At 46.8% G+C, this 26,766-nt stretch overlaps 2 protein-coding genes across 3 annotated transcripts in view; one reads left to right on the top strand and one right to left on the bottom strand.

Moving 5' to 3' along the window:
- Positions 1–1,265: 1,265 nt before the first annotated feature.
- Positions 1,266–17,189, bottom strand: Shisal2a (shisa like 2A). 2 transcript variants are annotated; one of them, NM_001402233.1, is made up of 3 exons: positions 16,714–17,189; positions 10,887–11,026; positions 1,266–1,530 (listed from the first exon to the last, which is right to left on the bottom strand). In NM_001402233.1, the coding sequence occupies exons 1-3, from the start codon at positions 16,893–16,895 to the stop codon at positions 1,283–1,285; spliced, it is 570 nt and encodes a 189-aa protein (NP_001389162.1). In that variant the 5' UTR covers positions 16,896–17,189; the 3' UTR covers positions 1,266–1,282. The 2 variants fall into 2 exon arrangements, with proteins under 2 accessions (NP_001389162.1, XP_063144510.1); XM_063288440.1 differs by lacking the exon at positions 1,266–1,530 and adding an exon at positions 9,385–9,510 and having other exon boundaries at positions 16,714–16,895.
- Positions 16,937–26,766, top strand: part of Tut4 (terminal uridylyl transferase 4) — a 180,314-nt gene continuing 170,484 nt past the window's right edge. The window contains exon 1 of the mRNA XM_063287719.1: positions 16,937–17,076. The gene's annotated coding sequence lies outside the window, so the exon portion shown is untranslated. The remainder of the gene's footprint in view (positions 17,077–26,766) is intronic.

Genomic DNA, 26,766 nt, shown 5'->3' on the forward strand with positions numbered 1-26,766 from the left:
GCCATCTCTCCAGCCCATCCTTTTGTTTTGTTTTGTTTTTGTTTTTGTTTTTGTTTTTTTTTTGGTTCTTTTTTTTTGGTTCTTTTTTTTTGGTTCTTTTTTTTTTCCGGAGCTGGGGACCGAACCCAGGGCCTTGCGCTTCCTAGGCAAGCGCTCTACCACTGAGCTAAATCCCCAACCCCCATCCTTTTGTTTTGAAGACAGGGTTTCTTTGTGTAGTCCTGGCTGTTCTACAACTCGGTTTGTAGACCAGGCTGGTCTCGAACTCACATCTGCCTGCATCTGCTTCTTCCTCCCAAGTTTTTTTTTTTTCCTTTTCTTTTTTTTTGGAGCTGGGGACCAAACCCAGGGCCTTGTGCTTGCTAGGCAAGCGCTCTCCCACTGAGCTAAATCCCCAACCCCTCCTCCCAAGTTTTAAGATTAAAAGCATGTGCCACCAACCCTGTCTTTTCCTTCTTCTTCTTCTCCTTCTCCTTCTCCTTCTCCTTCTCCTTCTCCTTCTTCTTCTCCTTCTCCTCCTCCTCCTCCTCCTCCTCCTCCTCTTCCTCCTCCTCCTCCTCCTCCTCCTCCTCCTCCTCCTCCTCCTCCTCCTCCTCCTCCTCCTCCTCCTCCTTCTTCTTCTTCTTCTTCTTCTTCTTCTTCTTCTTCTTCTTTTCTTCCAAGACAGGGTTTCTCTGTGTAGCCCAGGCTATCCTGGACCTTGATCTATACACCAGGCTGGCATCATCAAACTCAGAGATCTGCCTGCCTCTGCCTCCGAGTGCCAGGATTAAAGTTGCACACCTGGCCATTCATTCATTCTTTTATTCGCCTGTGAAACTCTTATGATGGGGCCTGTGCTGTACTCCCTCTCATCATACACCTTACCAGGGGCCCACTCCAGGACCTGGAGGGATGGACGAGGAAGTCTACCCCTCTGAGTACAGATCCCCATCCCAGGGACTTTTGCATACACCTACACTGGGGCAGAGAAACCACATAAAAACAAGTCAGGTCTTCTCAGGAGAAGGCTTTTCTGAGACTCCACTACCTCAGGTTTCTGTATTGTGTGCTATTGCTAGTAACACTGCTCTCCACATGACTCATGCCCCACTTCAGTTGGTCCTAAGTTGCTCAGGCCGAGCAAGACAGCTGGGTCTTGAAAAGCAAGACTTTGGTGCTTTTGTGGGAAGAGCCCTCGTTTACCCCACTAGGCTCCCCCGTCTCTGGCTCTTCTCACTCCCACCCTGTCACCAAAAACAGAGACTCCAGAAGGAGTGATACAAAGACATTTACTGGATGTTTATGGAGCTGGTCCATATGGGTCAGGGGTGGGGACAGAGGCCTCTTCGGGGCTGTCTGGAATGTGGCTAGCAGTCACTGTAGCCATGAACTGGTTCTGGAGAAGACCTCTGGGACCCACAGTCTGCCTCTCATTGCTTTCCAGCCGTGTGTTCAAGGATGAACTCTGCCTGGGAGAGCTTACCCCTGGCACCTCCATCATGATTGCCGTGTTCAAACCTTGGTGGTCAGGTGACATCTCCTTGGAGCCTGAAAAACAACAATCTGAGGTAACTTCCTCCTGCAGCCCATTCTCCCACACCAGCGCCACACCCATGGCCAACTTCTCTATTGATTACCTGAGTACCTCACTGTGTTCGTAGTCTTCATACAAGAAACAATTGTTAGCAATATACCACATCACACAGTAGGGACACATGTTTCTCTTGAGCAGGGGAGGTGATTGCTAGGAGAGCAAGAGCTGACCTTCACCATATCCCTACGAGGGTTAAAAAGCCATTAAAAAAAAACAAACTACAAGTTCATTTTCAAGATGAAGACCCAGGCTGGTTACACAGCCAACATACAGAGGAGCACTGCCTGTTTGTAAGACATCTGCTGTTCTCTGTTTTAAGAACAGTCTGGGAGCTGGAGAAACCGGAGAGACTTGCTCTTGTAGAGGCCCTGGATTTGATTCCCAGCATCTCTATGGTGGCTCATAACTGATTGTAACTCCAGTTCCAGGGGACCCAATGCCTTCTTCTGACCTCTGTAGCACCAAACATGCATGAGGTGAAGAGATAAACATGCAGGCAAAACACTTATACACATAAAATAAAATAAAGCTGGATGAGAACAGTAGCTATGTGTGATACACAGCCCTGTAATCCCAGAACCTAGGGAGCAGAAGCTTGACGGTCCCAAGAAGTGTGAGGCTAGCCTGGGCTACAACTCGAAATAGATCTTAACTCAAAAATCAAACCAAATCAACCCAACCAAACAAAAGAGTCCTGTATTCTCCTCCACTCTCCCCTCCTTCCTTCATCTTCTGTCTGAGCTAGGAAGGAAGCTCGCCTGGCCTTTGAACCCTGATCCATTGGTGACATTCATTTTCTCTCTCTCTTTCTCTCTTTTGTCACTGCATCCCACGGTCACTTATGAATCCTGGGCAGTGGTGGCACCTACCTTTCATCCAGGCAACTAAGAGGCAGAGGCAGGCAGACATCTGAGTTTGAGGTCAGCCTGGTCTACAGAACAAGTTCCGGGACAGCCAGGACTATACAGAGAAACCCTCTTAAAAAAAAAAAAAAAAAAAAGAAGAAGAAGACAAAAGTCAAAACAAAAATCCATGTTCCCTGACACAATTGAGCATCCTTTAAAATAGTAAATGTTTAAGTCAGAACACCATTGGCTTTTATACCTCCTCTCTCCTAAGCCCCTCATAATCGCTGCAGGCCCCACCAGATTCTGCTACACCCACCAGAAGGCCACCGCCTCCTTCAGGCTTTCTCCTCTGCTCAGCCCAACTGCTTAGCCGGGCTCCTCCAGCTGGGCTCCTCAGAAGTTACCAGAGGAATCAAAGGTCAAGTGAGTCCATGAGCTGTTCTTTGAAAGCTTCCAGTGTCTGTCTGATCTGAGACTGGGGGTGGCTGTCAAGGCTTTCCATGGGCCTCTGCCCATCTCTGCTCAACTTCCTTACTAATCTCCCCTCAAGAAATCTGCTTTTTCACACCAGAATTCTCTCTGGTTCCCAAGTGGGGCCATTCCTTTAAGTTTCGGAGCCTTCTCTGGGTTTACAAGTATACACCATCACATTCAGATTTTGGTTTGAAGATGGGAGGCCAGAAAAGGGAGTAAGATTCTTGGGATTAAGTTACAGACTGCTGTGAGCTGCAAGCTGTCATGTTGATGATCCAGGCTCCTCTGGAAGAGGAACCAGTGCTCCTGACTGTTGAGTTAGTTTTCCAGCTCCTAAAAAATGTTTTTGTTTTTGTTTTTGTTTTTTTTAAAAGAAAATAACAGGACCAGTGAGATGACTCTTGGGGTGAGGGCGGCAAGCAGAAGTGAGCTTGGATCTCCAGATTCACAGAAAAGAGAAAAAAGCTGTGTGTGGCTAGATATGCATCCATTTATCTCTATCTGCATCCCCAAGTCATTGCTGGAGGTAGAAACAGGAGGATTGCCCGGACTTGCTGCTCAGGCAGCCTAGCTTAAAAAAAAAAAAAAAAGGCAAGAGGCTCAGGCTCAAAGAGACCCTGTCTCAAGGAAACGGGCAGAGAGTGATAGGGTAGGATGCCTGGTGTCCTCCTCCGTCCTCTACCGCACACACATACATCACACAAATAAATAATAACAACTAATAACAATAATAATAACTAATAACAATAATAATAAAGTAGTTGCGAGCTGAGGGCACAGCTCAGTGGTAGAGCACACATTTAGCACATGTAGGTTCAATCCCTAGCACAAACAAGGGATGGTCACTTAATTGATAATGTCATGTATTTCAAACTAACCAGGAGCTACGTAAACATCTCTAATTTTTTTCTAAGGTTACTTTACAGATTAGATTAGGGCCCAGAGAACAGTTTGTTTAATAGGAAACCATGAGCCGTTGTACTGGGACTACCATTTTCCAGGTACCTGCAGAGATGACAAACACAAGAGAAAGGAGTGGGGCACCTGGAATGTATCCCCCCCAAACACTTTAGAAAGCCTGGGGCTAGGGTTGGGGATTTAGCTCAGTGGTAGGGCGCTTCCCTAGCAAGCGCCAGGCCCTGGGTTCATCCCCAGCTCTGAAAAAAAAAAAAAAAAAAACAAAGCCTGGGGCTATCCTTTGGCCCTGTGGATATGAATCTGCAAGTAAGGTGATATTGTGACATCAAAGGAATAGGTGGTTCCAAAAAGGAGTGCCCTACAGATATTGCCAGGGCCAGACTGGAAAGAGTCTACAGCGTTACCCAGGATGCTGCTGTTGAGCATGGGAAGCATGATAAGAGCCAACAAAGCATTCTGAGCAATGAAGGGAAATGATCAGAAAAAGAAGGAAACCCAAGAGAAAAGTGCCTGAGTTCAACTGAAGAGTCAGTTAATTCTGCATCTTTTCCAGTCAAGGAAGAAAAGGCTAAGCTGCCAGGGGCAGTTCCCTGTGAATGCATAGCTTAATAGGTATTAAAAATGATAATAGGGCTGGGGAGATGACTCAGGGGTTAAGAGCACTGACTGCTCTTCCAGAGGTTCTGTGTTCAATTCCTAGCAACCATATGGTGGCTCACAACCATCTGTAATGGGATCTGACGCCCTCTTCTGGTGTGTGTGAACACAGTGACAGTGTACTCCTATAAATAAAATAAATCTTTAAAAAAAATGATAATAAAAGACTTCTAGGGGTTGGAGAGATGGCTCAGTGGTTAAGAGCACTGACTGCTCTTCCAGAGGTCCTGAGTTCAAATCCCAGCAACCACATGGTGGCTCACAACCATCTGTAATGGGATCTGATGCCCTCTTCTTGTGTGTCTGAAGACAGCTACAGTGGACTCATATAGATAAAATAAATAAAATCTTTTTAAAAAAGACCTCTAAATGGTTAAAAAAACAAAAACAAAAACAAAACAACAACAAAAAACCAAAGGGCTGCAGAGTGGTTCGGCCGTTTAAAGTACTCGCTCTTTTCTATAGGACAGAGTTAGGGTCTCAGCACCCACCTTGGGCAGCTGACAAGGTCGTATAATTCCAGCCACAGAGGAATCCCACACCCCCTTCTGGCTGCCACAGGTGCTGTATCCACAGACACAAACCCACACACAGACACACCACTATAGACATAACTAAAAGACAATTAAAGAAACAAATAAATAAGTGATAAAAAGAAATAAAACCAGAGGAACCATGAGAACAGAGAGCCAATATTAAATCCAGGGCACCTGTCCAGTGTTCCCTAAAGACCTCTGTCATCAGACCTTGCTCTCCGGAGTCCTCAGTCCTGCTCATCAGTGACACCTGTGACTAACACTGTGATTCACAGGTGTCACTACAAGTGTGCTTAATCAAGAAGCAGTGGGATCTAGGGTGACTGAACTCTCCAAAAGGTGGGGGTGGGATGGGAGTGGGGTGGTGATGGAAACCACCATGAAGTGTGGGCAGCTGTTACAGAGACATACATCTGTGGCCTGAAAGGCAAAGACCCAACCAACCAGACCACAAGCTAGCCTGGGGGCTTGAGTGCATGACTGCTCCTCTCTGGGTTTCAGCATCCCTCCTGTATGCCAAAAGTATCAGACTGATTTTCCAGATCCCTGGGGTTCTAGACGGGGAGAGTGGGTGATTAACAACCTCCTTCCAGAGCAAAATTAAAGCTTATTTAATTTTGATTTCTCTGGTTTCATTAAACAGGCATGGGTTGGGACATCATCTCTGTCCTCGCTTCACATGTGTGGTCTCAAAACAGAGGAGGTTAACAGCCACCTGCCAGAGAAGCAGAGCTAGTGAAATGCTTGAAGTCCCCAGCACGGGCGGAACACAACAGCAGGCCCTCAGCCACCCTTTGGATTTAGTTGGCTTCTCACAAAAAACTCCACTAAGGAAGTTACTGGGGCTGTAGAGGGAGGCTGTCTCTGAGGGACAGTGTGTCTTTGCACATGTGAGGCCTTGCATTAGATCCCCAGCACAGGGAGGAATAGAAGGAAGAGAGGTAAGGGAAGAGGAAAAGGTTCTATCGCTATTGCCTGTCAGGTTTGGGAAGATGGGATGGGACAGGGGTGATGGGCAGAATCCTGGACACGGGAAGGAAACTGTGTTCAAAGTGGATTTCTTATGGTCACTTGCCAAGGCACCTGTCATACCACACTTGCTCTACCATTCAGAGAGATAAGGACAGACAGACATTCACACACACACACACACACACACACACACACACACACACACACTCACTCACTCCCTCACAGGGTAGTGATTCCACTCTGAAGCCTGGCAGATCTGGTTGGCATCCCAAACACACACATGCTCACACGATTTGTGAGGACTTGGTCACATCCCCTACTGATTCTTGTTCTTTTTCTCCTGTAAAATGGGAGCCATGATCTGTCCTGTCTTCCTGAAAAGCGAGACAGCAAAGCAAATAGAAGCAGGAGTCTATACAGCGGGAAAGATCTGGTAAAAACAAAGCAGTGGGCCCACGCACCATCTCAGCGGCTCCTGGCCCAACGCTGTGGGGTCCAGAGGGAAGGGGAAGGGTGACACGGTGAAGGCCGAGAGCTGTAAAAGGCAGAGAAGCAGAAGCAATCATCTGGTAAAGGTCAGAGGACACCCTTCCCATCTTCAAAGATTAAGAAACAAAAAGCAAGAGTGTATGCTGTTCCGAACCTTGATGACTAAGTAACTTGGATGGTGGCTGGGCACCGAGAAGCAGGCAGGTGGTCTCCATCTACATGATCAAGGATGAACTATGTGACTCCTAGTCAGAAAGGCTGGGATGGGGGCAGGGAGGAACAGGGAGACCAGGTTTGATGACATGAAAGAGAGCAGGACTTGAGAGGCAGGGAAACACTTTGGAATCTCGGGACCACAATTTACAAGCTGAGACCCCTTGTGCAGTTCATCCTGCATCTCTGAGACCTGACCACCATAGCTGTGTGTGAGTGATGCAGTTAGGAAGACTGGTCCCAGAGCATCTTCCAAGAGTATCCAGCACAGAAGAAGGGCTTCCCTTTCTCAGCAACAGGGGTTGAAATAGAGCCGTCAGTCACCCACTAGGTGACTTTGAACCTTACTTTCCTCATCTGTGCAATGGAAGTGTCATAACTGTCCCTGCCCAGTGACCATGAAAAAAAAGGACTTCATGGTAGTCCACTCAGGGAGGGTTTGTCCCTGTAACTCCTGTATGGTACTTGAGCGTGCTAGCTGTCACCTTAGCTCCTTGTACAGATAAACTTTGAGTTGGTCTCCTCTGTGACAGGCTGTCCTGCTACTTCTCAAGGACGGATCATCAGACATAGAACTGCTGAGTTACAGGGCATACATGTTTTTAGCACAAGGCATTGCCAAATTCAAATTGCTCTGCCAAGTAGCTCAACCAATTTATATTCCTGCCAGCAGTATGTGAAACCCCAACTTTCGCACTATTAATTTGATTCACTTCTAAACTTTTGTCAATGGCCTTTTTATTTATTTGAAGATTTATTTATTTTTAAAAAATGTGTATGTTAGTTTGCTCGTATATATGTTGGTGTACCATATGTGTGTAGTACCCTCATAGGGTGTCGGATGCCCTGGAACTAGAGTTAAAGGTTTTGTGAGGTGCCATGTAGGTGATGGGTATTGAACCTGGGTCCTCTGGAACTGCTTAGCCATCTCTTAACTGCTAATCCATCTCTTCAGCACCAGTGTCCTTTTAAAAATGTAATATAATGATAATATATAATATATAAAACATAATAATGATAATAATAATAGGTTTATTGTGTGTGAGTACGTAAGCCATGGTGTATGTGAAGATCAGATACAGTTCTGTGGAGTCAGTCCTCTTCTGTCTTTATGTGGGTCCCAGGGATTGAACTCCGGCATGTTGGGCTTGCTCAGCAAGACCTTCTAAGCATCTCAGCCGTCTGATGGGCCTATCATTCTTCACTTGATCTTAGCCAAAAGGCCGAGAAGCGATTGGGCCTATCATTCTTAAGTTGCTTTATCCTCATATTAAGGCTGATAATCTTTCCTTTTCCATTGTGAATTTTGTCGTTGTGACTATTTGTTTGTTTGACAGTCTTATGGCCTCAAGTTGCTATGTAACAAAGGACAACAGAGAACTGCTCATCTTGCTATTTCTCTCTCTCCCAGGCGTGCACCACCACACCAGGCTTGTGTTGGGCTTTTATATCATCATCATCATCATCATCATCATCATCATCATCATCACCACCACCACCACCACCACCACCACCATCATCATCATCATCATTATTATTACACTTTTCTGACCTGTTTAAAGATGTGTTTCTGTATTCTGGATATCAGTCCGATCTTCTTTTATATACAATGAGTCCTGCTTATCCACAGTAGTTATGTGGTTGTGTACTATAACTTTATCTAAACACTGAGTGAGTAAATATTAAAACATTGCTGCTAAGCCAGGCTTGGGGGCAACTTGGGGTTGGAGGAAGGAGGATCAGGAGCTCAAGGTCATATGATACATGTTGTTGTTATGGCTGTTGGCTTGGCTACATAGTGAGTTCTAGGCTAGCCTGGGCTATGAGACTCTGTCTTCTAGGGAGAATATAAGATGAGGTTTCTGTGTGCCTTCGGCCATGATATTTGTGTCAAACAATCAATATCTGACTTTGGTTATAAAAATGTGCTACTGATTAAAGACACATGATTTAATATATATTTATTTAAAAATGTTTATTTTTATGTGTATGAGTGTTTTGCCTGCAGGTATGTCTGTGTACCATGTGCATGCCAGGTGTTCTAGGAGACCAGAAGAGGGTGTCAAGTTCCCTGGCACTGAAGTTATAGCCAGTTGCGAGCTGCCATGTAGGTGCTGGGAGATCTAACCCAGGTCCTCTGGAAGAGCAGCCAGTGCCCAGTGAACCATCTCTCCAGTTCCATGATTTCATATATATTTCTGGTTTACCTCTCACACATGTCTAGACATTTAGCACCCTATGTTCTTCAAAGCCCAGCACAGTCTTCTTATGCTTGGGAGCATTGGACAGGCACTTCAGAACTGTATTGGAACAGAATGGTTCTAGACAGACACGAAGAGGAAACATGCTTACAGAGTACAGCTTTGATTGACATTATCTGGGACACGCGCCCCCTCAGATTTTTGTCACTGTACACACTCAATTTGTAATAACCTCATAATTACTTCAAGTATTGATTTTGAGGTTACAAATACATTTTAGTAAGTAGGCAAGTTAAAATGTACAACCCGAGAATAGGGTAGACTGAGAATAGATGCTTCCACATGTGTTCATGTGTGCACACACACACACACACACGTGCACACACACCACCACCACCACCACCACCACCACCACCACCACCACCACTTGCGCTTGAACACATACACACAAAATCTTTGCTGCCTATCCTTGATTTTTAACTTCATATACGATGTCTTATATCATTTATATTTCATTAGGCAAAGTTGTCAACTTGTTCTTCTGCTCAGTTTGCTTCCTAGTCCTGATTCCACAGGCAGCCAGATGAACCTTTCCACTCCCAACCATCTTCAGGATTCTAGAAGGGCTGTTTTAAGTTAGGAAATTAATCTCTTACAAACCCTAGCACTCAGCCCTCTCCATCTCCCTCTGAGATGAGGTATTACCCACCCACCCTTCTACCCTCCTGATGCTCACTGCCTTTGCCTCTGTTGCCTGAGTACCCCTCCTACCTGTTCCCTAAGAGAGCACCCCCAAGAGTGACCCTGCTACTCATTCAGTCCTGGCCTGCCTTTTCCTATTGTCTGCCCCTCCTGCCTTCCCTCCTGTATTTGCCTCAACACTGATAAAAGCTGATCCTTTTGGTATCCGGCAGGGTCGCCCTTAAACACTCGCACAGTCCAAGTTTAGTGGGCAGAAGAGTGTGGCTCTAGGAGGAGAAGCATGGACAAGCCTCCAACCTTCTCTCCACCTCAATTCTCTCGCCCTGGAGGTGTAGACAACCCACCCGGCTGCTGTTCACTCAACTGTACTAACAACTCTTTGGCTAACACCGACTTGGATCTTCAGAGGTTATAAAATGTTCAGGTAGGACTTGGGAAAAGGCAGCACTTCTTTTTTGGGCCCCTCTGAGGTTCTCGATGGCCCATGCAAATGAAGAGATGAATACAAGAGGTTATGAAAAATAAAATACTGTTTTCAGCTTCTGATCAAATGTTGATTTTTTGGGGAAACAGCAAGTATGTCTTATTGGCTCTGTTTTGTTTGGGGATAATATGAAAATCAGTTTACACTCTCTAAGGCTAGGATGAAAACACAATCATAGAAAATCCATTCATGCATAATCTTTGTGTGAGAGCACTGGTGACCTTAGAGACTCCGATAAGGGCTGAGAACATGAAGGGCACATGAAGGGCTCATGAAGGACACATGGAGGGTCATTAATGTTCAGCTCACAGACTTCCTGAGAAGGGTGAATGTTCCAGGATACTCAGAAGGCGAATGTTCTAGATCTCACTTCTTCCTTGCTTTTCTTTCTTTCTTCCTTTCTTTCTTTTCTTCCTCCCTCCCTCCCTCCCTTTCTTCCTTCCTTCCTTTCCTCCTTTTTTCTATCTTTCTTTGTTTTTGTTTCTTCATTTTTTTTCTTTCTCTTCCGTTTTTCTCATTTGAGACAGGACCTCGATGTGTAGACTCAATCTCACAGAGCTCTGCCTACTTCTCCACATCCCCCTACCCCCTCAAGAGCTGGGATTGAGAGTGTGCTCTCCCAAGTGGATCTCTGTGAGTTTCAGGAGAGCCAGGGCTACACAGAGAAACCTTGTTTCGAACAACAAAACAAACAAACAAACAAGGTGCTCTCTCTCCCATACCTGGCCATCCAGACCTCAATTCTAATTATCTCTCTCCCACAAAGACAGGTTTGAGCTTGCCCACTACAAGGACATCATGCAGCTTCTTTCTTACCTGTTGTCTGTAAGCTTAGGCCTGGGTCCAGCTTCGTGTGAGGCTTTGAGCTGATGAACAGGTAGCAGAGCACAAAGGCAGTGATGAGGAAGGCCAGAAGGACCACTGCTGCCGTGGACAGGCCCACAAGTGCTCCGATGCTGGAGACAGAAGAGCACAGTGGGCTAAGCGCTGGGGTCTAGGGAGGCAGCGTGCTACTGGAGTGTGAGTGGTGGGCACAGCTTCAACTTTCTCACCAGTTTAGCTCACTGAGGAATATCAGTGGGCATCATCTTCTGGTCTGTGTGTGTGTGTGCGTGTGTGTGTTCCATACCAACAATTATATGCACACGCACAGACACATACACATATATAAATACATTCTTACAAGATAATGAATGTAAAGTGAAAATAGTCATACCCAAACTTAACTAAATATACATAAACATAAGGTTGGAGGATAATATAGCAAACTATATTATCAAGCTGTCACTAGGTGTAATGCGGGCTGTACATGTCCTGGCCACATCCCCTTGGGTCCTATCATTGTGGAACAGTCAGTGCAGGATTTCAGTTGCCAGCATGTCTTTGCCTGAGGCTTTCTTAGACCCAGAACAAAACTCAGTCTGCTCATTGAAGTATAAGATAATTAATGCTTCCCTTCCTTGACCAGCTCACAACCACAGTGGTATATATGTATCTAGCTCCCGTGGAATAACTCTGAGGTATACATTGTATGCTGACCAGCACAGGCTAGGCACTGGTTGCTTCAGTGTGACTTACTTGTAACAACCTATTGTTAGTGTTTCCTCCATCTCATTTCCCCACCCTCTGCCAATGTTTTCTGGGATCACTTTCCATAAAAACTACTTAGCTGGATGTAATGGCATATGCCTTTAATCCCAGCACTCCGAGGCTGAGGCAGGTTGATTTCTGAGATTTCAAGGCCAGTCTGGTCTACATAGTGAGTTCTACAATAGCCAGGGCTGCATAGAGAGACCTTGTCTAAAAACCCAAACACCAAAAGGTGAGCTATTTGTCCTCAGCTCTTCATCTTAGAACACAGGTCAGCTCTCCTTTTCTCAATCCTTCACTTCATCCGTCCTTTCCCACATTAAGCATATTGAGTATGTGGTGTTTTTTAGTTCTTGTCGATACTTTGAACAGTTATCTCGGGCCAGGGAAAGAGCTCACTTGGTGAAAGGCTTGCTTGACTTGCAAGCATGAGGACTCATGTTCGACACCCAGAAGTATTCACGGGGTGGTGCACACTTGTAACCCAAGCACTGCAGAGATGGAGACAGGAGGATCCCTGGGGCCCACTAGCCAGCCAGCCTAGCTAAACTGCTGACCTCAAGACTAATGAGAGAGAGACCTTGCCTCAAAGGAGGTGGTGTTCTGGAGAATCATACCTGAGCTTGACTGCTCGCCTCTATACACGCATATGCCCCTGTGTACATGTCTGCACACACACACACACACACACACACACACACACACACACACACACACACACACATTTAAAAAAAGCAATAGTTTTCTCATTTGAGATCACTTATTGTTCATGGGCCTATAGCTGGTAGACCCACGTACAGACAGATGAGGACGTCACTCTTTGTAAGAGACATTTATGTGCACCAGGATGGGAAAGTGGCCTCTAAAGGAGAACTTTTGTGGAATGATGAGAAGATAGAGGATGTGTCCCAAACTGGAAGTGAGTTAGGGAGCAAATGCCATCTCAGAAGTGCAACATTGGGGTTGGGGATTTAGCTCAGTGGTAGAGTGCTTGCCTAGCAAGCGCAAGGCCCTGGGTTCGGTCCCCAGCTCCGGAAAAAAAAAAAAAAAAAAGAAGTGCAACATCCCTGGACCATGTCTGTCTGAGGACTGAGGATAGAGCATGGGAAAGACAGAGAGCTCTCTGAGGAGAAGCCTTATTTCAGCACCAACTGGACTTATGATCAGAGATGTCTGCTGGGGAGGCACTGCTCACAGAAGGGGTACTTTCCTTCTGAGGAGAGGTTAGCACAGGGCAGACAGATGCCTTTCCGTGATGTCAAGAATCCTGTTCTGCACAGAAACTGAACTAGAGGGCTCTGCACTTAGGAGGTTCTGCTGTGCTGACTCTGAGAGACAAAGACCCACTGTGACCCTGGGAAGCACTCAGGCTTCCAGAGCAGGTACTCTGTTCAACGTTTGAAACTGGATTCTGCCATACAGAAGGGGAAATATCACGTTGATTTTCTGATCTTCATTTGTGAAGGTTCCCATCTCACCAGGTGGCTGAGTGAGTAGAGAAAGAGGGTGTTTGCAGCCAGTGATTACCAGCTCTGCCCTTCAGTCTCACCAGGTGGCCCACAAGGGTGCAGTGTTCCTGGTACCTAACCCCCAACTCTGCCCTTCGCTGAGGCACTGCCTTCTGACTCACATCCTGGCAGTAAGAAGATGGAAGGAAGTTCTGACGACTGGGCCAGATGGGCAGTTGCACCAGCCGCTTCTCCATGGGATGTTTTCTTGGTCTGAGATGGTTGGCTTTCAAAGATGGCTTTTCCCCTCAAACGCTCTCTCTTAAGGATACCGTGCTCACCTGGAGACGTATACACGTGCAAGAATGAGATTAAACGAAGTAGGACCAAATGAAATTTGGAGAAAACAAGGTCTCTATACTGAAGTGATATGGGCTCTGTCAGATGCATGTGTGAAATTGTTTCAGAGTTCAGCCCTCAGCGCTATGCTTTGCAGCTATAAACCTGGGTTAGAACCCAGGAAGTGGGCCGAGCAATTAAAAGCACTGGCTGCCTCCGCCAGAGGCCCAGCTTTCGGTCCCTAGCACTCATGTGACAGCTCACAGGCTTCAGTCACCCCAGTATCAGGGGATCAGTCACCCTTTTCTGACCTCTGCAGGAACAGCATGCATTCGTGCATTCAGTACAGGCATACATGCACAACACCCACTCCCAACCACACCCCCACACAGGAGAACCCAGGAAGTCACTTCTCACAGTGTAACCCTTCAGCTGCTTTTGAGGTCATGCTGATGTAAGAGCTGACCTTAGAGATCTCCCCAGTCAACCCTCCATTAAAACCCGTTAAAGCCACTAAAGCATTCCACAGGGAGGTTTCCAAGGCAACGGGAGGAGTCACAAGAAGTGAGTAGATAAGGGCGTGATGGAAGAGGAAGGGACAACCAGCTGGGGGTGGGAGGCACAGGGGGTACTCATCTTTGCATCATAAGGGGCCAGCACAGTAGAAGACGACAACAACACCACATTTTGTGGGGAGAGCTTGTTTTGTGGGGAGAGCCGAGTAGATCAGCTGTAAGGAGCCAGGAAGGGTTCAGTCAGATGTTGAACAGGAAAAGTCTGGGTTTGGGATCAGATAGGCCTAAGTTAGTTTCCGCCTCAGCTCTGCCACTCCTCTCTGGGCTACTCCCAGTAATAATGCCGTCCCTCTTGTCTTTCCATCTGTAAGAAGGGGCGATGTCTTAGGCTGTGTGTATGGAGGTGTGTAGCCCATCCTCAGTCATGTCCTCACAATCTGTGTGTGATGGTGATAGAGGGAGCCCACCTCTTCAGAGCTCTGTGCCTCACATTTACAGATGGAAAGGGAACCCTTGCCTACTGAGCACCTACTCAGTGCACTGAGCCCCTACTCAGTGCACTGAGCCCCTTCACCCGCACTGCACACCACGTCACTCCCTCCTCAAGCCGTCTTCTGTGAGTTGAGCGTTAATGCTGCTCCTCACATTTTTATCTATTCCTTGAGACAGGTTCTCACCGCGTACTCAAGGCTGGCCTGGAACTCAGTGAGTATCCTCGACTCCCTCAACATCACCCATAGTCTTTCTGCCTCAAGTCTCACGAGAGCTGGGATTACCAGTGTGAACCATCACAGGTGGCTGTAACTGCCATTTTAAAGTTATATATATAAAAAAAAAGAATCCAGAAGATTTAACAACTTTTCCAATTTGCAAGCTGGTAAGATAGAGCCAAGGTTTGCACCAGGTTCTGAACGGACGGTATCATCTTTCTTCAGCTCCTACCTCAGTTCTAAACACGAAGTGAGGTGTCAACTGTTCACTTAGATAATCAGTGGTTCTCGACCTGTGGATCATGACCCCCTTTGTGGATCAAATGACCCTTTCATAGGGGGGTCATCTAAAACCACCAGAAAACACAGATATTTACATTATGATTCACCACAGTAGCAAAAATTACATTTATGAAGAAGCAATGAAGTAATTTTCCCATAACGTGAAGAACTGTACAAAAGGGTCACAGCGTTAGGAAGGTTGAGAAGCACTGCTCTGAACAGACTAGGTGGGTTGGGGATACAATCAGGGTTAGTGTACTTGTCTATGATATGCCCAAAGCCCTGGGTTGGATTCTCACAAGAATGAAGTCTTCTCACAGGGAATAATTGGCTTTTGTGTCCTCAGTGCCTTGCCCAGAGACGCAGTAGCAAAGATTATAGTGAATGGATGAATACGTGGGAACAGAAAAAAAATTAGTATGATTCTTTGTGTTTTTAGTCACCGCCGAATGTGCAGGATATGATATCCTCGTCGTTTGAAAATGTTTTAGAATTACAGGCTGGACATCATAGAAAAAGCAATCTTTGTAGTTGTAGTTGGCAGATATCTAGTTTTTGTCTGGTCCCTGCCTTAATCAGAAATCAAGACAATGATCGGTCATTTCCCCATCCGGTAGATAAAGAGCCAGGAAGGCTCAGAGACTAGGCAGCAGCTTACGACGCCCCATTCCCACCAGGAAGCACGTAGTCTTCGGCTCATACACTGTTAGGGACGGAAAACTCTCGATGGACCAACCCATTTTCGCCGATACCCCTTCCCAGAGCGGGTGGAAGATCAGGCTCTACTTTCTGGGTCCTTTTGGGGACTCAGAGGGACGAAGACCTATTGCCCTCCAGCTCCATATTTAGGTTTCAGGATCGTCAGACTTGGTCCAAGCAACCCTGTCCCTGAATGGCCAGGGAGAGTGAAATATTGGCACCCAGACCCCACTATTAAAATGGCCGGAGCTGGCCTCTGCTGTGGCATTATGCTACTGTGTTACACTGAGTTTGCCGCAAGCCCTGACCTCCAGGTTTTTGCTTTAGTGCAAGCATTGGGTACACCCCCGGGACACAAAGTATAAGTGTCCGGTAAAGGGAGTGAGAGGGAAGGGAAGGGCTGAGCATGAGAGTGGGAGTGACAAGGAGGGGAAGGGAAGGGGTTGGGTTGGAGCATCAGGTGAGGATGAAGGTTTGAGGTCGTGGTTTGGACGTAGGTCTAGACCCCATTAAAGTCAAGACGGGAATAGACAGCTGAGACACTTTACAGGCTTGAGGAGGAGACTGAGGCAGGTTAGGACTGCAGTAGCAATAGGGAGTTCAAGAAGCTGGGGGTGGGACTGTGCGATGTGGAACCGCGTCCACATCGGAGCGTCTGTGTGAGAACTAAGGATAGAGTTTGGGATTCTTCTGTATGTCTGAAGATAGTATTTGCTGTTAGGGTGAGGGGTTGGCTTTGTGATTTGAGATTGTCTTGAGGGTGATGGCAGAATGAAGTTCAGACGAGGGACAGAATGAGTGCTTTGGGGTAGTGCTGGTCAGATTCAAGTGTGGTTCTAAATAATGGTTGGGGTCAAGATGAAGGAGTTGAGATGGGGCTTCGAGGGTTCGATGGGGTACAAAGTAGGAGCAGGGTCAGTGTTGTCAATGGGGATAAGGATGACTTGAAGGATGGGTACTTACAGGAAAGTGGAGGCTTACAAGAGGCTGGCCTGCGGGTGGGCTAGGGGGGTAGGATGGGTGAAAGGGTTCAAGGTGAGGTTAGGGCCAGGGTCTGTACCTGAGCCACCACATGTAGTTGTGCTCGTAGGGGAAGAAGCTGTGCGGGTCATCGCAGCAGTACTTGTGGTCGCGGAAGCCACAGCAGAAGACAGCAGCCGCTTCGCCCCCCGGCAGCGGGCAGCTGAAGCCACGCACTACCTCCTGCTCCGCGCTCACGTAGCTCGAGCAGGCGCCGCTCATTGTGCCTCCTTAGTCCCCCGGACAGACGGCGGGCGAGTGAGAGACGGCGGCCGGAGACCCAGCAGAGCCCGAGGGCCAGGCAGGCAGGGAAGTGCACAGGTAGAGGCGCTGCAGAGAAAGGCACGGCGAAAGGCTCAGAGGCGCGCGGTGAGGACGGGGCGCCCGGAGACCCGGTGGCCAGGTGCGCGGGCGCGGAGGCAGGGGTGCGTGCGCGGGGACCCAGTCCGGGGCGGGGGCTGCCTCCTCGCCCCCGCGGCCGAGACACCACACGACAGCCAGAGAGGCAAGGTGGATATTTGAGGCTCTCTCTTATGCGAGGTACCACCGTGCGGACCGCCAGGACCCTTCTCTTGGCGGTTGTGTGCTATGCAGGAGACAGGCAGAATCTGGTCCTCTGGGGTTGATGAATAATTACTCCATTTAACTGGCAAAGCAACCTGAAGACCAGGGTTTTCATTATATAGACGGCAGCTGAGGATCAGAGACAAGTCATTTCCCCAGGCTCCTGAGCTCATGGGATTTCAACCCTGTTGTCTGGCTGGCTCTCAGCAAACCTCTTTACCAGTGGGCCTCATGTATTCCACTGGCCTGGGTGTTTTGATGACTTGCTTCCAACTCCCAAATGTCGGGATTCTGGGTGTGTGGCCACACTCTGCTCTCCAGTTATATTTTTAGTCTTCATGGCTAGCTTCTTAACCTTTTTTTTTTCTCCTTTCCTCTCCTGCTCCCTCTTTGACACACAATGTTCACACACACACACACACACACACACACACACACACACACACACACACACACCGTTAGTACTCCCAGCTCTTGATCAAAGGCAATAAGGCAATTGTTTAAGAAATAAGCCTTTACCCCCACCTCAGTTAGGGACTGCCAACCTTCACAACTTGTTCCTAGACTACAGAGGCATTATTCTTATTCCTGTCTGAAGGTGCTTCCCTTTGCTGTGGCATGTGTGTGTGTGTGTGTGTGTGGGTGGGGTGGGGGGTGGGCATGGGTCTGAAGGGGTCTGGGTGGAAGCTCAACTGACTCCTTCACTGCTTCTTTTCCCTCTGTCCTGTGAGGCATTTCCACAGATGCCTTGGACATCACGACTCTGACCTGAAGGTCCGATCTGGGCTGGCCCTTGAGAAACAGTTTGGTGGAGGAATCAGAGGGGAATCATCACGGAGGGACCGACACAGGACTGGGTGGTAGAAGGGAATACAGGGAGCGCAGAACAGGGCAGGTATTGAGAGATTAATGCCTTTAAGGGTCAGTGTGCAGTAAATGAAAACAAACAGAAAGCAGCCAGATCTGATGGCATATGCCACTAGCCTCAGTTATTCAGCAGGCTGAGGCAGGAGGATTGCTCGAGTCCAGGAATTTAAAGCCAGCCTGGCATACAGATCTCATCTCAAAAACGAACAAAACTTTAACTTTGGCGTGGAGTATACCTTAATGGTAGATCATTTGCCTAGTACGCACGAGGGCCCAGGTTTTGTTACCAATACCTCAAAACCAAGAGGAACTGTTATTATTCCCAGAAAACTCTTCTCTTGAACTGTTATCATTGAAGACTGGAGCTGCCCTATTGAAAGTGCATTTGACCTCTACCTAACCAGAAGGGATGAAGGGAAGGAATCCTTTGGGGAGGAGGGAGGCCTCTCGGAAATATGGTCAATTGGCAAAACTGGGAAGATAATTCTCCAAATCCTTTTCCAGTCGAGAATTAATTTCTTTCTCCTAGAAACCCAGAGGAAGGATCATGCTCTCGAGAGAAACCAGCACAATGTCACACGGCCATCAGTGACCCAAGTAGGAGTGTTGCCATGCCTGCCCACCCAAGAGTTCCCTTAAACTCTTGTTGAAACTTATGGGCCGATATTAATAACGATGTTTTTAACTGCAAAGAAGGAGTAATTTAGGATCATAAAGGCTGTCGGTTGCATTGAATGGCAATTTAATCCTGCGGTTTAGGATGTTAAAAGATGGATGGATGAGCAGTATACTTGAGGTCATTTCTACAGTGACAAAGTTGTAGATACTGTCACTCTGCTTTTGTTTGTTTTGTTTTGTCCCTTGTTTGGATTCTAGAAGGAAGTGTTGAAGTGCAGTTGGAGGCCAATACTAACAAGGATGTAGTTTTCCCATACATGTCCTCAGACTCTTTTCACCACATCTGAAGATTTGCATAATCCTCTGCTAAAGTCACCTACATTCTCTGGTCTAGCTTTCCTTAAATCTGTCCCTTTGTTGCATCCATTATGTTCCCTCTGATATTTTCCTGAAGACATTTACTGCTCACCTATTGTATGCCAGGCAGTACCTCATCATGTATGTCATGTCTGCTTAAAAATGTGTATGTGTGTGCATATGTGTGTCTGTGTGTGTAGACGTGTGTATGTGTGTTTGTGTGTGTAGATGTATATATGTGTGTGTGTGGTTGTGTGGATGTGTCTGTGTGTGTATGTCTGTGTGTGTTTGTGTATGTCTGTGTGTGTATATGTGTGTCTATGTGTGGATGTATCTGTGCGTATGTGTATGTATTCTCTGTGTGTGTATGTGTTTATGTATGTGTATATGTGTCTGTATGTTTATATGTGAGTGTGTATTCTCTGTGTGTGTATGTGTGTGCATATGTGTGTCTGTGTGTGTAGACATGTGTATGTGTGTGTGGTTGTGTGGATGTGTCTGTGTGTGTATGTCTGTGTGTGTTTGTGTGTGTATATGTGTGTCTGCGTGTATATATGTGTCTGTCTTTGTGTGTATATGTAGTGTCTATATGTGGATGTGTCTGTATGTATATGCGTATATGTGTATGTATTCTCTGTTTGTGTATGTGTGTTTATGTATGTGTATATGTGTCTTATGTGTGTCTGTGTGTGTGTATGTGTGTGTCTGCATGTGTATGTGTCCGTATGTTTGTTTATATGTGAGTGTGTATGTGTGTGTATTCTCTGTGTGTGTATGTGTGCTTATGTGTGTGTATGTGTATGTGTGTGTGAATGTATATGTGTATATGTGTATGTACAGACACGCAGAGACAGCACTTTGGAGGTAGAGGCAGGAGGATTGCAACAGAGTCCAAGCCAGCTACAGTTACATTGCAAGAGAAAACATGAAAAGGAGCCAGGGGTGTGTGTGTGTGTGTGTGTGTGTGTGTGTGTGTGTGTGTGTGTCTTTAATCGCAGCACTTAGAGAGAGTCCCAGACAACCAGGGCTCCACAGAGAAACCCTGTTGGAAAACCAAAAACTGAAAACAGCCCCCCAACAAAGAAACAAAATTAACAAAATGCATACATATTTGTTATAAAACAATATATTTGAAAATGTCAAAATAATCAAAAGAAAAAATTCACCCATAGTCTCATCACCCTGCCACACCTCCCACACATACATCCCCCTATCCCCACATATACACACTGTTGGTATTCTCTCTAAGCTCCACCCCCACAGCTACCTGGCAACAGCCAGGTATGCTCCTCCCCACCGTTGCCTAGCAAAAGCCAGCTGTGCCTGACTATATAAGGGGCTGCTTGCCCCCTCATTTTCCTCTTACCCCCCTCTTACTCTTTGTTCTTCTCTGTTCTTGCCCCCTGCCCACGTGCCCATGGCTGGCCGCCTTTCCTCTCCTCTCCTCTCCTTCTCTCATTAAACCTCTCCACATGGAACCATGTTGTCTGTGTCTGTTCTGTCCAGGCACGGGCTGAGATTTAAAACTCTAAAACACACACACACACACACACACACACACACACACACACACACACCTACCCCCACCCATATACACAGACACACACACACACTTTGACAGACACACACATACAGACACACACACACACATACATATACCCCCCATAAACCCCTACCTCTATCCATATACATACAGACATACACACACACACATACAGATACCTCCCACACACATAAACCCCTACCTCCACCCATACACACACACACACACACACACACACACACACAGAGCCCCCACCCTCATCCACAGACACACACATACAGACACTTTGGGACACCCTCCCCCAATCGCACCACCAATTATGCACCAACTTTATGGATAGGAAAACCAAATCCTAGACAGGATGAGTAAGTTGCTGAAGGATGTACAAGTTCCAGTCACTACTGAGTGGTCCAAGGCAAGAATCTACAATGAGCCTTTCGGTGAGACACTCAAAATTGCTCTATTGACCTTGGCTACCTGGTTGGGGGGGTCAATTCCTCCAAGAATGGCAGGACAAAGAAACACCCTTTGCTCCCTTGGTGGGGATGGCCTCAGTCTCAATCAACAGAGCAAACCGGTTCTTCCATTGCCTGGGGTCCTGGGGTGTGTGTATGTGTGTGTGTGTGTGTGTGTGTGTGTGTGTGTGTGTGTGTGTGTGTAGTGGGGGATCCCAAGGTTACCAGGTGAGAGAGACAGAGTCAGAGAGACGAAAGGGGGGAGGAGAGGGAAGAAGAGAGGAGAGAAAGAGAGGTGAGAGGAGAGGGGGAGGAGAGACAGAAAAAGACGAACAAGGAGAGGAGAGAGGATCAAGAGGGAGAGAAGAGAAAGAGGAGAGAGAGAAAGGGGGAAGAGAGGGAGAAAGGAAGGGGGAGAGAGAGAGAGAGAGAGAGAGAGAGAGAGAGAGAGAGAGAGAGAGAGAGAGAGGAGGGAGAGGGGAGAAGAGAGGAGAGGAGAGAGTCTGTATAGCTTTTGGCACGCAGCCACCGACCCTGTCTCTGTCCGCTCCACGTGGGGGCAACCAGCAGGCTGTTTGTGTAGCTGGAGAAACAAAGGAAGGGTGGGGCAGCGAGGCTGTCCCCAGGGAGGCGGCTTTCCCTTCACTTCTAGAATGACTGTGTGTCTCCTGAGACAAGTGACCTGGTGGACGTGGTAGGACCTCGGTCCTGATCTAGGACCAGTCAACTCTTCCAACACTTTCCTCTGTTTTTATCGAGTTTGCTGGTCGCTTTACTCCGCAATCTTTTGAGTCACATGAAATGACAAAAGACTAAAACAAAGATGGACCCTCAAGTTAATTTAAGGGAATTTTTATTTATTTATTTATGTTTTTATTCAGTCGGGCTTGAAGTTCCCCTCCCTCCACCTCACTTCACAAATAGCCAGAGGCAAAGGCTCTCTGGAGCATTTACTGATGCTGACACCTGTTGTGGATCTTTGAGTAATGAATGGAGCTTGTCTATGGTTTAAAATTTAAACATAGCAACCACACGATTCTTCCAGAGTTAGTTTTCCACCTAGCTTTCTATCTGTGGGCTTTGTTAATGCTAGGGCTCCGGCTCTATCTACTCGATTCATTTTTGCTGTGGTATAAGTTTTCTGCTTCCTGCTCACATCATGGTATGTTTAGTTCTTGGACATTTAGGCTCCTAAATTTTTTCTCCTTTCTCCCCCCACTCTCCCTCCCTCCCTCCCTCCCTCCTCCCTCCTTCCTTCTCCCTCCCTTTCTCCCTTCCTCTATCCCTCCCTCCCCCTCCCTCTCTCTCCCTCTCTTGCCCTCTCCCTTCTCCCACTCCTTCCCCCTCCCTCTTCCCTCTCGCCTAGGGGCAGAGGCAGGCAGATCTCTGAGAGTTCCTGGACAGCTAGAGCCATAGAATGAAGCCCTATCTCAAAACAACAACCCCCCCCCCCCAAACAAACAAACAAAATCCCCACTTTTTAAAAATTGCCAAACTGGGGGCTGGGGATTTAGCTCAGTGGTAGAGCGCTTACCTAGGAAGCGCAAGGCCCTGGGTTCGGTCCCCAGCTCCAAAAAAAAAATTGCCAAACTGTTTTCCAGGATGGCTGTACAGTTTTGTCTTCATCAATAGTTCTAAGAGCACAGTTCTGTTTCCTCACAATTATTTGATATTTAGAGTATTTTTTAAAATTTTAGCTATTAGTATTATTTTTAAAAGAGTTACTTACTTTTTCTTATGTGTGAGTGTCTGTGCATATGTGTGGGCAGCGTAGTCAGAAGAGGGCATTGAGGGGCTGGAGAGATGGCTCAGTGGTTAAGAGCACTGACTGCTCTTCCAGAGGTCCTGAGTTCAATTTCCAGCAACCACATGGTGGCTCACAACCATCTGTAATGGGATCCGATGCCCTCTTCTGGTGTCTGAAGACAGCTACAGTGTACTCATATATAATAAATAAATAAATCTTAAAAAAAAAAAGAAGGGGTTGGGGATTTAGCTCAGCGGTAGAACGCTTGCCTAGCGAGCGCAAGGCCCTGGGTTCGGTCCCCAGCTCCGAAAAAAAAAAAAAAAAAAAAAAGAGGGCATTGAAGCCCCTCAAGCAGCCAGTATTCTTAACCACTGAGCCAGCTCTTCAGTTCCTGACATTTGTCTCTCTGAGTCTTATTATATTTAACGTGATGATCTCCACTTCCACCGGTTTTCCTGCAAATGCCATGACCTCATTCTTTTTTTTTTTTAGATTTATTTATTAGATTGAAAAAATAGAAAAAGAATACAACTCAGGAGGAGACCACATGTGTGTGTAACAATGCCAGTTTTTCTGAGGCCCTGGAATGTGAAAAGTGGAGAGGAGAATCAGGAGTTCATGGTCACCCTTGGCTACACAGAGAGCTGGAGGTCAGCCAGAAGTACAGAAAAACCCGTGTAAAAATAAGCCAGGCCTGGTGGCTCAGGGCTTTAATCCCAGCACTTCAGAGGCAGGCAGATCTCTGTGAGTTCAAGTTCAAGGCCAGCCTGCTTTATATAGCAAGGCCCAGGTCAGCCTGGGGAATTTTGAGACCTTTATTCACTTGAATAAATAAATCAGGAACAAAAACTCCATTGTTCATGTTTTACATTTTCCTTATTCATTTTTTTAAAAAAAATGACATTCATTTTTAAAAGATTTATGGGAGATAGGGGGCATACACGCTATGGCTTGCATATGGAGGTCAGGAGACAACTTGCAGGTATCAGGTCTCTCCTTCTACCATGGTGGGTCTTGATAATTGAACTCAGGTCATTGTGTGGGATGGTGGCAAGTGCTTTTACCTGCTAAGTCATTGCCCCAGCGTATTCTGCTTTTGATGGACATCTAAACTAGTTCCATATCTTGGCGATTAGGAAGCGTGTGCCAAGCCTTTGAATTAAGCAGTCAGGAGGCAGGTGGATCTCTGTGAGTTTAAGGCCAGCCTGGTCTTCAAAGTGAGTTCCAGGACAGTCAGATCTACATGAAGAAACCCTGCCTCAAACAAACAAACAAACAAACAAACAAACAAACAAACAAACAATATAGTGTGCCAATATATATGGTTGTCCAATACGTCTGGGTGTGCTGACTAATAATTCTTTCTACATGTATCTGGGAGTAGTCTAGCTGGGTCAAATGCTAGTTCTGTGTTTGTTTTTTTGAAGAAAGTCCTTAGCAATTTCCATAGCGGACACACTTGTTCACACTCCCACGAGCAGAGAGCGGTTTTTTCTTCACATCCTCAACATTTGATTTTCCTTAGTTTGGCTCTAACTTTTTTTTTTTTTTTGGTTCTTTTTTTTTTTTTTTTCTGGAGCTGGGGACCGAACCCAGGGCCTTGTGCTTCCTAGGCAAGCGCTCTACCACTGAGCTAAATCCCCAACCCTTGGCTCTAACTTTTGAGACGAGATCCTTGTTAAATAGTCCCGACTGGCCCAGAATTTGCTATGTATACCAAAGTAGCTTGGATATTGGGAGTTTCTCCTGCTTCTGCCTCTTGAGTTCTGGAATCAGATGCATGCACTACCTCGCTTGGCTGAGAAGCATTTAATTTCTAATCATCCCATTTGTCAACTTCTGTTTTTTTGTTTTTGTTTGTTTTTGGAGGAAGAGTCTCACTATGTAGCTAGCAGGGTCGTACAGATTATCTTGACCAAACAGTCATCTGTATAGCAAAATTTGCTGCCGAGCCCTGGGTTTCCTTCCTTCCTTTCTTTTAAAATTTTAAAACTATATATGTATGGATGTTCTGTGTGCATGCACGTCTGTGCACCACTTGCACACCTGGTACCTACAGAGGCCAGGAGACGGAATTGAATCCGCTGGAAATGGCACTACAGGTGGTGTCAGATGTCATGTGGACAATGCTTTCAAACATGGGTCCTCTGGAAGAGCAGAACAGTTAAGTAGGTAAAAGCACTTGCCACCATGCCACATAGTGACCTGAGTCCAATTGTCAGGACCCATGGTAGGAGAGACCTGATTCCCGGAAATTGTCCCCTGACCTCCACATGCTGTCACTCATGTCATCCTGGGTTTCTTTTCTCTTATGGGACAAGTCTGAGTCAGTTAGTCTGACCTTGGGAAGTAACCATCAGAGGCCAGGAGAGGTTGTTGTATCCTCTAGAGCTAAAGTTATGCTGTAAGTGAGGATACATACATGCGTGGCACATGTTTACAGCTGGTTCTGTTTCCACCATGTGGGTCCTAGGACAGAATTCAAGTCATCATGTTTGCTGGTAAACCCTTTTACCTGCTAAGCCACCTCGCTAATCTTGCTGCACCCCCAACCGCCGCCCCTCCCAGTGCGTTTTGAACATCTGCTTTGAGTCACATGTTTGCTCTGCTCAGGATACCATAGAGATAAGGCCAGGAGCTAAGGCAAGAAGGAGAATTTCCTCCTGGGCAATGCAAAGAAGTTGGGAAAGAGCCCAGCAGGCGTTCTGGGTCAAAGTGCAGTGGAACAGATGGCTGCTAGGAAGAGCCTTCTGGAACGCCTTTCACCTGGTAGGAGGAAAGGTGTTGGAGGAGTAGTTGAGATCAAGGGAATGAACTCCAAGGATGGTGAATTCCCGTATCTCCCTTAATCCCTCCATCTGTATCCTCTTTTGTGGCTTTTTCTCTGTTAGTATACAGAGGTGGAGGCCGCTGCAATGCCAGTGAACAGACTCCTACGAAACCAGGAAGCAGCAGGAAGAAAAGGGGGGAGGTTGGATTATAGGTGACTCTGCCTCCTCAACCTCTGTTCTCCCCTTCTGCGCGCTCTCTCTCTCCTTTCCTCCCCTACCTCTCCCTCCTTCTACCCTTCCTTCATTCGCATGTATCCCAGGTAGAGGAAGACCTCGAATTCCTGATTTTCTTTCCTGCATCCCACGTGCTGGGAACTCCAGGCGTGTGCCACCATGCCCTGTTTAAATCCTCAGTTTTCATCGGGAGGACCGTATAGGATAAACATTTTATATTCTAGTGAGCTTGGTGTGGTGTGGCTAGTGGCTGAATTTTTGTTGTTGTTGTTGTTGTTGGTTTTGTTTTGTTTGTTTGTTTTGGTCTTTTGAGATAGGATTTCTCTGTGTAGCCCTGGCTGTCCTGGAACTTGCTCTTTGACCAGACTGTCCTTGAACTCAGAGATTCACCTGCCTCTGCCTCCCCAGTGCTGGGATTAAAGAAGTGCGTCACCACTGCCTGGCCATAGGTGACTGCATTTTAAAGGATAAGACATGGTGTAGGGGGACTGTGGTTGAGATGGGCAGCCTTCATGGACCATGCAGATAATGACAGCATCTTAGGGATGGCAGCGTGACCATCCTGTGCCCTTGATGAAGTCATAGCAGAGCAAAGGCCTGGCTTTTACATAGAATGAAATCAAGATCTCTTTCCTCCGTGTTCCTCTAAGAGCAGGGAAATCTGTTTTGTCACAAAGTAGCAGAAACCACAGATAAAGCTAAAACACAGGAGCTGGTAGAGGTGTGGGGAGGTGTCTACCAGTTTTGTTTGTTATACCCTAGGCAGGATTTATTAAAATATGGCCTTTGGACCATGTCCAATATAATAATCACTACAGGGATGTGAAAGGAGGTGCAGTCCCCTCTAGCAACCCCTAAGTTGGCCCTGATGGCGGGTTCTCCTTCCACAGTGTCTTCAGGGTTACCTGTCCTCCAAGAAGCCCCCAGAGCTGCCTGC

Source organism: Rattus norvegicus, chromosome 5 (genome assembly GCF_036323735.1).
Source record: "Rattus norvegicus strain BN/NHsdMcwi chromosome 5, GRCr8, whole genome shotgun sequence".
Taxonomy (NCBI): domain Eukaryota; kingdom Metazoa; phylum Chordata; class Mammalia; order Rodentia; family Muridae; genus Rattus; species Rattus norvegicus.

Excerpts from the sequence above, each read along its gene's own strand:
- Shisal2a (NM_001402233.1), bottom strand. The coding sequence starts at position 16,895 with ATGAGCGGCGCCTGCTCGAGCTACGTGAGCGCGGAGCAGGAGGTAGTG. Across the intron at positions 11,027-16,713 it reads AACTACATGTGGTGGCTCAG|CATCGGAGCACTTGTGGGCC; the intron begins GTACAGACCCTG and ends TTCTGTCTCCAG. Across the intron at positions 1,531-10,886 it reads CCTAAGCTTACAGACAACAG|GCTCCAAGGAGATGTCACCT; the intron begins GTAAGAAAGAAG and ends GTTGTTTTTCAG.